The sequence below is a fragment of the Drosophila ananassae genome, chromosome 2L, assembly GCF_017639315.1.
Source record: "Drosophila ananassae strain 14024-0371.13 chromosome 2L, ASM1763931v2, whole genome shotgun sequence".
NCBI lineage: Eukaryota > Metazoa > Arthropoda > Insecta > Diptera > Drosophilidae > Drosophila > Drosophila ananassae.
The window spans coordinates 19593364-19606156 of NC_057927.1; the positions used below are offsets into that span (position 1 = coordinate 19593364).

The 12793-nt window shown below is 44.5% G+C and overlaps 1 protein-coding gene across 1 annotated transcript in view; it reads left to right on the top strand.

Annotated features, from left to right (window-relative positions):
• Positions 1-217: 217 nt before the first annotated feature.
• LOC6507946 (nephrin) overlaps positions 218-12793 on the top strand; it is a 31055-nt gene continuing 18479 nt past the window's right edge. The window contains exons 1-8 of the mRNA XM_044714100.1: positions 218-224; positions 5669-5801; positions 6815-7029; positions 7087-7197; positions 7562-7774; positions 7872-8041; positions 9168-9303; positions 10712-10848. Coding sequence (XP_044570035.1) covers positions 218-224; positions 5669-5801; positions 6815-7029; positions 7087-7197; positions 7562-7774; positions 7872-8041; positions 9168-9303; positions 10712-10848 — 1122 coding nt within the window. The remainder of the gene's footprint in view (positions 225-5668; positions 5802-6814; positions 7030-7086; positions 7198-7561; positions 7775-7871; positions 8042-9167; positions 9304-10711; positions 10849-12793) is intronic.

Below are 12793 nucleotides of genomic sequence, written 5' to 3' on the forward strand. Positions count from 1 at the left end.
GGCGTCCAAAATGACAGCGAACGCATTTTAATTGAAAGCAAGGCAACGCCACCGAGAGGTCCTGCAAAAAAAAAGGTCCGAAAGAAATCCAAAGGCAACTCGAACCGATGATGTGGCACAACCAGCCGAATGGGGACGGATAGTGGGCCAAGTGGGAGGTTTGAGCGGAAGAGTGGGTGGATGGGAAAGCGGTTGGTTAGGAGGTGGTCTCTGCAAAATGGCGGGTGGGTCGCGCTTCTGCAAGAGACTTTAGCCGGAGAAGTTTTCTAATTGAAAATGGCGTCGCAAAATTTAATTTGAAAACTTTCACTGCCAGGCCGGACTGACCCACAACGTCGGCGACAACGACTTGCCAGATTGTGATGAACGTACTCTGGGCGTGGCGCCAGCTTCGGTCACCAGCAGCTACATAAGCACACACTTGTTATTAATAAGCCTGCCAAGGAATGTTGGGAAACATTTCGTTCTCGTTGGGGCATCCGCCGCCAAGAAATATTTCGCCTAATTGAATCGCGAACATTTGTTGCTTGACTGCCCAGGCGCCAGAATTTCGCACATTCACTGACAGTCATACACCACAAGAATAAAACAAATCCCAGAATATTGAAGTTTTTTGAAAAAAAAAAAGACATTTTTTTGGAAAATATGAACACACTTTTTATAACCCCCATAGTATCTTAATTTCAACATTACAAGTGTACTCATATGTTCGCTCTCCAGCCGAAACGAAGTAATGCAAACAAAGAGCGCACAATAGAATACAAGAGTCATGTTTGCCAGTTCCGATGTTTTTTTTTAGGTTTATTTGCCCCCAAAGATGGCGGCAACAGGAACAGGAAGTGCACAAGTAACACAAACACAAACGCGTGGCCAGAGCACGCTGGGGCAAAGTCAAAGGCTGAACTTAGGAAAACAAAACATTCTGGCATTTCTAATTATAAGTAAATATTCATACTCGCATTTCCACCATCCTCTGCTTGTGTGGGTGTGCGAGTGAAGCACTTTAAAAGTTATTTACACACACATGTCCGTGCGCACACACCAACACTGAATGGCGGCAAGGCAACCATGTTAGGCAGCCCGTAATGCATGCTAAAAAGTGTGAGAAAGTACATTAGGGTCACTGACGACTTTGACTACACTACAAAGGGGCGTGGCGCGGGGCGTGACCCGGTGAAGAGTGGAGGGGCAGAGCAGGGCAGGACAGAGGACCGTTCGCAATGGCAACCACTTTCGCTCTCAACTTGCTACATTTTGTGGCAACTGTGTGTGTGTGTTTGTGACGAGTGTGTTTGCCATAATGTACAATTTAAATGTAAACAATTTGGCCCAAGGCAGTAGTGGCATAAAAAACAGTAAAAAGCGGGCCAGCCAAAGCCAAAGCCGAAGCCGAAGCGAAAGGAAATGAGAAAGCATAGTCCGGTCGGAGGCTGGATAAATTATTTAAGAGTCGAACTTGGCAGCGTGTGGAGCTCAGCTGCTTCTGCCGCTCTGAATGGTGGAACTCAAATATTTATCTTGGCAATTGCCTGTAATTTGGTTTACTTCCGACTTGCCACCGTTCTGAATAAACTTTTCATTAGCAGCCTTCGTATGTGAAGGCAGCTTGAGCACACACTCGATGGAAAAAGGGGTAAAACGAATATTGAGAGCAGTGACTTGGAGCGCATTGCTCGCTCTAATTTCAGTTAATTAACTAACTTATATATATTTTTCATAATTGACTTCTATGTGCGTTTGGCAAACGTTTCAATCAAACCTTTCGCTTTTGCGAAATGGGATGTGTCCAACAAGCCACCGAGAATACAAAGCCGCAACCGCAGAACGCAACCACACGGCGCATACGGGGCGTATGTGTAATGTGTAATGTGTCAACCCCAATACGCCGAACCCGTTTCCAATAGTACCCACACTTTCGCTTTAAATAAAAATTGAATAGAACCATTTGGTTCGTGTATATTGAAAAAGTGCTAACAACTTTTGGTAGCCTTTTTATTTTCGTTTGCCAGTTGCTATTTTTTCAATACTAGATACAAAATACAGCATTTTTATTGGTGTAGCTGGCGCTGTTTACAATGACACGGCACACTTAATGGGCAGTAGTCCTAAGTTTATTTAGCCAATCGCTCTGTTGATTTTCTATTATTGTTTTTGCAACACTTTCCGCTGCCCGGTGGATTATTTTTCTGAAAGTTCATTAAACTCTTGGATGGCAGCCAGCTTTCGCTTAAAAAGAAAGAAAAATTGGATATACTATTAACTGCATATACACTGGCTTTAAAACCGCATCTGAGCCTTTTCCGACCAGCACTGCATAATTAATGCAGTGCTCTGTTGTCTTGAGGATGCGGCCTGTGGCCTCGCAGGATGCCGGGGGCTTCGAGCCAAATGGGGCAACACAATCTGCTACCGACGGCTGTTCGTTGTTTATGTATGTAAAGTAACACGCTGCGTATGCGTAATGTTCTTAGTACACTTAAAGCTTTAAGAGCCCCGCATGGTCCCGAAAATTTAAATCCACTTAACCCGGAGGGAGATCATTTCTGGAAGCATCTTAATTAACCGAAACACTCTCCCGTTTCCTATTTTCACTTAATTTGAAAACTCATTTGAGAGTTCCTGTCGGGCATTGTCTTAATTGGAATTATAAAACAGCCATAAACACTCAGCAGCATATTCGATGGAAATTAATTGATCCATGTTGAGAGCCCGTCAAATGCATCGAGGCACAAATGATGAGCTACCAACTCCCGAACTCCCTCGTGCACTAAAAATTCCAATTGAATAGACGCGCTTGTCCCGTCCATCCCCTGTTCATCCATCAGCGACCCCGGCCAAGTAAATTACAATTGGCTAAAAATAACCAGAAATAATGCGATGTGTCAAAACAAAACATCAAAAAAAGACAGAAATCGAGAGGTAAGCTACTGGCGAGGTAGCATTTTGGTTTTGGGGGCGCACATCAAAGACGAAGAATTCGTCGCCGGGTAGCTGCCAATAGTGGAATTAAATGTAAGCGTAAATCATCAAGAACGAGCAGACGATTGCCGCTAACAACTGGGCAAATGCCAGAGAATATTATAAATAGATTTGGACGCTAGGGAGAAGATCAAAGTTTCCTTAATGGGAGTTCTTTATGCGTTGCTTAATTGGTCAGGAAGAGGTCGGTTGCGGAGCAGGGTCTTCCGCTCTGAAGACTGCACATGCACATGTTTTTAGATTTTAGTGCAGATTGCTAGAGAATCGATTTACAAATCGATAAAGGTATTCGCCTTGAGCATCTGATGGAATTTGGCAAAGATATGACTTTCATAAGGGGCCATATCTGGGCTCCCAAGCATTATGTTAAGTTTTGATGAGGGTCCTAAAAATTAATTTGTTTTCAGATTTTAATGCAGGTTGATGAAGAATCGATCCAAAAATCGATGAAGGTATTCCGCTTAAGGATCAAATGGTTTTTGGCAAAGATATAGCATTCACAAGGGACCATATATGGGCTCCCAAGCATTTTTCAAATTTTGAAGGGGGTCATCAGAAATTTTGAATAAAAATCGAAAAAATAATTTGTGTTGAGGTTTCAATGCAGATTGATGGAGGATCGATCTACAAATCGATTAAGGTATTCCGCTTGAGAATCTAATGATTTTTGGCAAAGATATGGGTTTTGCAAGGGGCCATACATGGACTCCCAAGCATTTTCCAATTTTTGAAGGGGTTCATCAGAAATTTTGAATAAAAATCGAAAGAATAATTTGTGTTAAGGTTTTAATGCAGATTGATGGAGGATCTATCTACAAATTGATTAAGGTATTCTGCTTGAAAATCTGGTGGTTTTTGGCAAAGTTATAACTTTTGCAAGGGGCCATATATGGGCTCCAAAGCATTTTCCAATTTTTGAAGGGGGTCATCAGAAATTCATCAGCAATTTTCAATAAAAATCGAAAAAATAATTTGTGTTAAGGTTTTAATGCAAATTGGTGGAAAATCGAAGTACAAATCGAATAAGTTATTCTGCTGAGAAATCTGATAGTTTTTGGCACTATCAGATCGAACTATGAGCTCCCAAGCCTTTTTCATGAAATTGAATGATGTTGATGAATTTACTATGTCAAGATCCGGTCTGGTAGATCTTGAGGGTGGAGTCGTGTTAGTCTTCTCTTGACTTGATTTCTTGTATCAGCGCTGCTAATAGCAGCGGTGCCAAGTCTTTTGGCTAAGCTGTTGGGGTATAGCGTTCACAAGAGGCCATATGTGTATGTGCATATAGCGTATATACATACATACATACATATGTCGGACTCCCTTTTGGCTGGAATATCCGGGACCATTCATATGGATTTACGGCTAGGTGTCTTCCTCGTACCCGACCACATATTTGCTCAGCCTGCCGCAAGCCAAAGCGTTGACAAATTGCTGAGGACCGTGGTCTGGGTGCAGGGATGTTTGCCATTTTGCTCAAGTTGTCAGCGAGTGCACGCCGGAAAGTATGCAACGCAATTTAACGAATGGCTCAATGGGTTTTGCGGTCAAAAGGACTCAGCTTAGAGAACGTCAGATGCATATTTTTGCAGCCCACTAGGCTATGTGGCAGTATTGATATCTAATCCTTTTTATTTAGCAGGAAAAGTGAATTTTGGGGAAAATATCTAAACCGATTCGAGCAAACTAACTAAAAGAGAATTTCAGCTTATATTCCATGACATCGAGCCAAGCTGGGGGCGTACTAAAAGCGGAATATGTATTTTAGCTTTAAGGAACCAGATAACGAGGTCTCCGAAAACGACAACCACATTTTGTTCAACGCCGGACTGTCGCTGTCGGTGAAGGTGGAGCCGAAATAAAAGAAGCCGCTCAGGCGGAAACAATGTGGAAATTTTACAGGTTGCCCTGTCAAATAAAATAACACAAAACATGGGCCCAACACAAATTCACAAGAAATCATTTTTGTTCAAAAAAAAAAAAAATAAGAAAAGGTGGGCCAAGGAGCGACCCAAAAAAAAAACATCAAGCTCTACAACACCAAACGACAACGAGGTTGGTGACGACAAACCGGCAAACGGAAACAGAGCCAAGGCAATGACAACATTCGACAACGGCACGGCGGGATAAGGCGGAAACGGGTGGCAGGGGCGTGGGGTAGTGGGCGTGGTCGGTTGGCAGGTGAGGGTCCTGCTTCTTGGGGTGGCGTTGCCGCGAATCGAAAGCGGAAGCTTTGTGTTAAAATAACAAACAATCAGCCGAATCATGCAGGAAGTGCAAATAATAAATAAATATATCGCACAGAAAGGTATTGCTTTTTTCCAGGATCAACATGAATTGGCAGCGACTGCTCGAATACCGGTCAATAAAATAAACAAGATATAATACACGCCAATAAAAAATGTACTTTAATGTTTAAACTTTCCACATTCCAACTTTATAGAGTTTATGAAATTTTAAACCTCTTCGGATTCTTAATCCAATATACACAATACAATATTACATTATTATACAATAATCCAATATAAATAATACACGCCAATAAAAAATGTACTTTAATGTTTAAACTTTCCACATTCCAACTTTATAGAGTTTATGAAATTTTAAACCTCTTCGGATTCTTAATCCTTTTATTTCAAAGTATTGAACCATTTTACTAGAATGCATGTCTTTTTTTAACTTTTTTCAGTACCCGCTCGCTTGGTTTGGGCCGCTCTGGGCAAAACCGTGGAGCTGCCCTGCGACTTGACGCCTCCCACGCCACAGGACTCCGTGAAACTGCTTCTTTGGTTCAAGGACACGACTGGCATTCCGCTGTACAGGTAAGCGAAAACTAGTTGTTTCCCCACATTCATGCTCGGGGCCAGTGGTGCGAAATCATCCATTCTGTAAGCCTGCCATCCGCTCAACCATCCATCTGTCCATCCATCCATCCATCAGGAGCGTGGAATAATCGTCAACATCCCTTTTTCTTGCCAATCTACGTGCGTTTCGGCATTTCGCATATATTCTCTCGGCTCGGCAAGAGCTTTTGGCTTATTTCCGGCAGCATGTGTGTTTCGGGCCAGGCGAATGTTTTGGGGGCAAGGATGCGCCCGTCATAATCCACTTTGTTATAATAAATGTAAAGCACATCCGATTACGGCTGTCGTTGCTAAAGTGTAGCAAATTTTCACGCATATACCCACGGACCCTTTGCGTCCTTACCTCACTCACATCCATGGATTTTTTTCCTAATAAATTTTGCGCTGATAAATTTTCAATATAAATTGTGGCAGCCACCGCGTGTGCCCTGCATGCTAAGTGGCGAATGGCTTCCGACATGGCGTGCCACAGTGGCGCAGGGGTGTTCATTAGAAAGGCCCAGGACCCCCGGATCTGTGTCAGCGTATGCACGTGAAGTGGCCGCCACTCGATAATCATAAACGCGAGAACTGCAGCAGGAGTCAAAAGGACCTGCTGTTGCGGGTCCTGCTGCCCTGAAATAAACAGAGTAATTTACTAAAACAGCAACAAATTACTGCAATTTGCGCAAAGCTGCCAAAGTTGCAGTACAGACAAACGAACAATGGGAAAGTGAAAGCAGTCCGCACTACACTCCTGCCCGATGGGTCCTGAGTCGTGCTTCTGGCTCCTAGCTTCTGGCTCATGGTGTGCAAATTGGGAGTCATTTTTTATGGACGTAAATTATGCGAGGAGGGTGGCAGGGCAGGGAGGGCAACGGCCAACTTATGTTCTCCGCATATGTTTATTTATGACATCTAATAATCGCTACACGCTTCCACGCCCCCTCTCTTACGCGTACTCCTTCTTCCTCTCGTTTTTTTCTCGATAGCCTCGACTCGCGAGGTGGAAACGTGAAGCTGGCACCCCACGCAGCCATAGCTAGCGATCTGGGCCAGCGCCTGTTCTTCAGCATAGGCGATAATCCGAAGGACTCTCGCCTCCAGATCAACGATGTCAAGCCGGAGGACGGCGGCGTCTACCGATGTCGCATCGACTTCTTCAACTCCCCGACTCGTAACTTCCGGCACAACCTGACTTTAGTCGGTAAGTGTTTTTTAAAATCGTAATTCTCAGAAAATGCTTATGGAAATCCTTTTTCAGTGCCACCCGAGGAACCTCGCATTTTTGATGCCCAGGGCAAGGAAATAGCGCAAATGGCAGGTCCTTTTCGCGAGGGCTATGAGCTCTTTCTCTGCTGCCAAGTTAAAGGAGGTGAGTTTGAAATCATGAAAGTTTAATTAATAAATGGTAGAAACATAACAATAGTTAAGAAAGAAAGGTTGGAAAATACTTGTTTTTTCTTGCAACATTCGTTTTTAACTTTGGTATGACCTAATTAGCAGTCCTGTTTAGTGAGGTCCTTGTCAGCGGTCGTGCAACAGCAGTTTGTCGCATTATTTACCCTCTCACTCAGGAGTGTCAATTGCCACTGGCAATGATCTTCCCAGCTGCGACGTCCTGATTGCCAGTTAAGAGACCCGCATCGCACCAAAACGCCAGCAGCTGGCAGCGTCAGCTATTATTCACTATATCCTTACTCTCTGCCTTACTCACCCCATCTCACCCCTCTCTGCAGGACGTCCCCCGCCGAAGGTCACCTGGTGGCGCGACGACACCGAGCTAATCGGCACCAGTCACACCTCCGTGGAGGAGGGAGCCACAGTGATGGTTAATCAGCTGCTGATTGGAACCACCACCCGCGACTTCTTTGGAACGCGCATCGAGTGTCGGGCGCAGGGCACGCGTCTGGTGGATCCTGTTCGCAAGGATGTCACGGTGCAGGTTCACTGTAAGTCAAGTCTTGAGTCCATTTAAATGAAAATAACTAGATTGAAATAATTATTTAATTTATTAATATTGTAATCTAATTTGTTCTCTGTTTTTAGTAAAACCTATTCGCGTTAAGATTGCAACTCCTAATGACTTGCTAACTGCTGGTCATCCGGTGCCCATTCGTTGCGAGTCCTGGGGCTCATATCCTGCGGCAAAGATCACCTGGCTGCTCGATGGGGAGCCCATCCGGAATGCCGAGGTCACCGTGCACAGTGACAAGGAGGTGAGTAAGGACATGACATCAACAACATCGCCCACTGCCAAATTGCCCCGAAATTGCTTGACTGTTTTGCGGAGGCTGCGGAAAGGAGAAACTTTTTATTTTTGTTTCCTTTGTCGCCAGTTCCCAGGACAACGCAACTTTGTGCCGGAAAATTTGCTTGCAGCGTTTGACATTTGATAGCTGGCCGCAGTGCAGCCGGCACTTGTGCTCCCACATATACAACGCTGTGTCCCGCTTAATAGCTCCACAGTCGAGCCAACTAAGGCGACCCGACCACTGGGTGACCCTAAAAGGCACCAAAGCAAGGCAAACTTTTGCAGCATCCACAAAACAGAGAGAAGCGGACGGGCAGGGGCCGGATACGGCAGACAAGTTGGTTTAGTCGGACGCCACTCTTGGCTTCATTGATGAACTGCACTGGCGGAAAGTTTTGCCAAGCTGCACAAATTCGCACTCCATGGCCATCCATTGATTTCGGCCAACGTGCGAATTTTTATTTGAATTTATGAGGCCAAAACCCCGGGCCGCTGAGCAACTCCAGCTAAAGAATCTATCAGCATCCATTAGTTTGTCATTTCCGTTCTCTAATTATGCCATGCAAACGGATAGGGCGTCCATCAAATGTCGCCAGGCCTTAGTCAACTCGTGCATAACGATTTTCGATCCTTCTCAGAGAAGGCAAGGAAAAAATCAGAAAAAGGATGGGTTTTTTTCACTCATACCGACATCGATTGTTGCCAAAACTAAGCTCTGCTGGTCCTGTGCCAGTCCGCAACGCAACCTAATACCTCGTTTGCCATAAGCTGCAGTGTGGCTGCCACTGGTGCACAAAGACATCCTCGGCTTAGGTCGAAATTCGACTCATTATTTTGAAAGACCGGGCTGTGGAATGCAACTTGAGAACTGGAGCACACACACGCTGAGATGCTGCTCGAAAAATCTGGCGGGTATATCGAACTTGTTAGGTGGGAAAAATATTCGATAAAAGAAAGTCAACTTTTAGAGGATAGAGATATGGGTAGCTACGGGCTCATATATGTATATCGTTAGTTATTTTTTCGAAATATGCCATATCAATTATAAACTGTGTAAAGATAACAAATCTGATTTGGTTTCTTCATCACAGGATGGAAATATCACAACGAGCATCCTGACGCTGAAGGTAACTGCGGAGAACGATAATGCCGAGCTGACGTGTCGCGCCACGAATCCTTGGTTCTCCGGTGGCGCCATCGAGGACAAGCGCATCATTCGAGTGGCATGTAAGTACACACACTGCCCACACACCTTTCTCTGCTGTTTTCTATCGGACAGGTAAGCCGGGAGCCTGTTATTAGCTGCCTTCAATTATAGCAACAATGCTGAGGACCCAAGAAGGAGACGGCTGGTAACTAGGTCTGGGTCTGAGTCTGATTCTGACTCTGAGGCCGAATCCGGGGCCAGGGTCAGAGGGAGCTTTTGTGTATCCTTTACACAAAAGTGCCCAGGACCTGGTCTATGCTGAGGCCTGGCAGAATGTGTGTTGCTGCCAGGAAAGTCCAATTAGAAGCATATTAAGGCCAGAGCCAACGTAATTTTATTAAGGCCAAAGAGTCAAGGGGGCAAGGAGGCACGGATCCGGCTCCGGCTCCGGAGCCGGAGTCTTAGCCAAGTTACCTTGGGTCACATCAACCTGTTGGCCACCATTCGCAGCCACTAAGCTGCTTATAAAATGCAGTCAAGTTGACGTAGTCGTTTTCTTCGACTTGCCTTGATTAAATTTTCACCGTTATGTTTCTATTGCTAATTTTTTTCCGTCCTCCATAATATTTGCAACATCCGCTTCCGGCTTCCGTTTTACATTACTCCTACTACGTTTTCTCCGTTGAAGTTTCTAAGGATAAAATCAGAGAACCTGGGGCAGCTGCACTTGAGCAAAAAGTCTTAACAAAAAATTTAAAAATTAAATCTTTGGAAGCCTTCTGATATATTTATTTGGAAGTCTTCTTAAAATTTTTAATATTTATTAATTAATTATTTTTAAACTTATGACACTTCTTAGTCAAATCAATCTTGTTTGTATTAGCATAATTTGATTCTCCAAGTGTAACAAAATGTAGTTGAATTACCTGCACTCAAATCAGGCCAGCAGTCAACTTGATTCGCATGGTTTTCATTTTGTGCTGCTTTTTAATAATTTACCATAACCGTCAGCCTTTTTTTCCTGCCCGCCCAGACTACCCAACCCGCGCCATTGACATTTGGCCGGGACTAAAGAGGGGGTGGCACTCCAGTCCTGCCACCTACCCCCTCATATCTTAGGCTTTCGGACAAAAGACTGGCTGGGGCCAAGTGGCGCCAACAGTCTCCGACGCGTATTAGATTTTTACAACCGTAACTAATAGTCCCATTTGGCGTGTGGTCAAGAGGCCCAGGCACAGGCACTGCCACTGGTACAGGCGCAGGAGCAGGCCCAGGACAAGGACCAGGCCCAAAGGATGTACGGCAGCTGGGGCTAAGTACATTACGCAATTTTTCCCCGACTCGGCCCAGTCGGCCGACTCTCTGAGTTCACCTTATGAGCCATTGCCGTTTATTATTTTGACTTTTATTCAGCCATTCGCCGCGCTCATTAAGTCGGATGCCCGCCCTTACTTACTCGCTCTTACGATTGCTTCGTCCTTTTTGCAGATCCACCCACCGTGTCGGTGCACTTGGCCAACGAGGATCCCAGCCGGTTGGTGACGCGGGCCGAGGGCCAGAATGTCACTTTCAAGTGCCGGGCAGATGCCAGACCTCCGGTTACCAGCTATGCCTGGTTCAAGAATGTAAGTGACCCTGTGATTTTCCTCTATCTCTGTAATTTTTCAGTTATCCTTGGCCATTTCCCCCGGAGCTACCAACTAACTGCCAACAGCTGACGTGTATCAGCTCGACAGACACTTTTTCGAAATTTTTATTATCAATTGTCGGGGGTGCTGCCGCAACAGCCTAAAGGCGTCAACATTCCTGCGGCCCCATAAGCAGACACTTTTGCGGTTTAATTTTGTTTTGTGGTAGGACTTGGTCGGCCAAGGCCTTAAACGGATACACAGCCACATTCCTAGAAAGGGAGAGCCACATTCTGGGTGCTATGGTCAGCGGGAGAAGCTGATGTTGACTCATTTTTCAAATGTCTTATAATTGGCTCATGATGTCCATTGAAGTCCGTTCGTGTTGCAAATTATTTAACGATTAATCATGCGACAAATAAACCGAAAGAGATTGAGATTGCCGTTCTAGACATTCTAGCATTCTTTTGATTTTTCCTTTCTTCTTTGTTTCCTTTTTGCTATTCCTGGCAGGGGTTGGCCTGGCCAGCTATTGTTGGCCTGGCTTTGACTTCGCCTTGGGTTTTTGTTATTAAACCGCATGATTCTGACATCCTTTGACAGTTTTGTCCACATGGTCACATCATCATTTTTCATAACTAGCAAAAACCATAAACCAGGACTCATATTCTCCTCTTAGCTCACTCTTCACGCCAGAGCCGGCGCCTTCCTATTCGTTTCAGCCAGGCAGTTAACAAATTGCCAAAATCATTTGGCAGTGGACTGGGGAGGTTTTAAAAACTTCTCTTTATTTAGGGCACTTTGATTTTTAGATTTTGCCATTTGGCCTGGCAAGTTTTTTTCAGGCTTTGGCATTAATGGGCAGAGGGAGAGAATGAGCCAAGAATTATGAAAAACGACTGGCCAAATGTGCGCAAAAAAGTTCTAAAGAGCGAACTTTGTCACTTCTGTGAGTCGTTCGACGTCAGTGTGCCATATAGATTTTTATTATCAGCGTGTTTTCCGCTTTTCTTTCGCATTTTCTCATTTTCCCACAAACTTTTCCACTGGGTCAACCTTAAAGTTGTGTCTGCCATTTGCTGCCAAGCATCAGAAATTAATAAAATCCCATTGAGGAATCAAATTAAAGTATCCTTCGTGTGCAGCACACTCACTTGTGTTACATTTTTGCAGCACATCATTGTTAAATGCATTATTTTGCAAGGGCTAATGCAATTACCACTATCCATCAGCGCTTCATAGCTTTTTAATAAATTTTGCAAATAATCAAATGATGCAACATGGCCAATTTGTGGCGGATATATTGCGTGCTTTTGCCATAGCCCGTCCCGAACAGGATGGGGCTGCCAATTGGCTGCCAATGAAGGGCGGGCGGTGGCATTGGCCCAACTTGAGCAATTTAAATTATATTATGATTATTATTATGAATTAATTAAAATGAAATTCATGCGCAAATGACAGTCGGGATTTGTGCACAAATCGCAATAATCGAATTATTCAAAAGTCAAGCTGCGCTAATGGAGCAAACGCATGCATGGAGTCACTTGTCAACGTCAATTCCGACTCAAATGGCTAATTCAATGAGCAATTCGAATGCCGAATTTCGCATCCCGTTTCCACAGGCCGAAAATACCATATTAATTTGATTTAATAAATTCATTTAATGCCGTCGCACATTAGGCCAAACCACATGGATTGCCGCACCGGGCCTCTAAATGCTACACATTCGAATAGAGCCGGAAGAGCGGGAACCATTGGCTCCATTGCGGTTGCCATTTAGTGCTGCGAGTGTCGGTGGTTTTGGGGGCAGTGTGGTTGCATGACAATGCAGCCGAACAGCCACAATTTGCGTCATCTTGGCCCATTTGGACGATTCTTTTGTGGCCAGTCCTACCGCAAATGTGATTCATTGTATTTCAAGAGATTATGTTTCAAAATATTA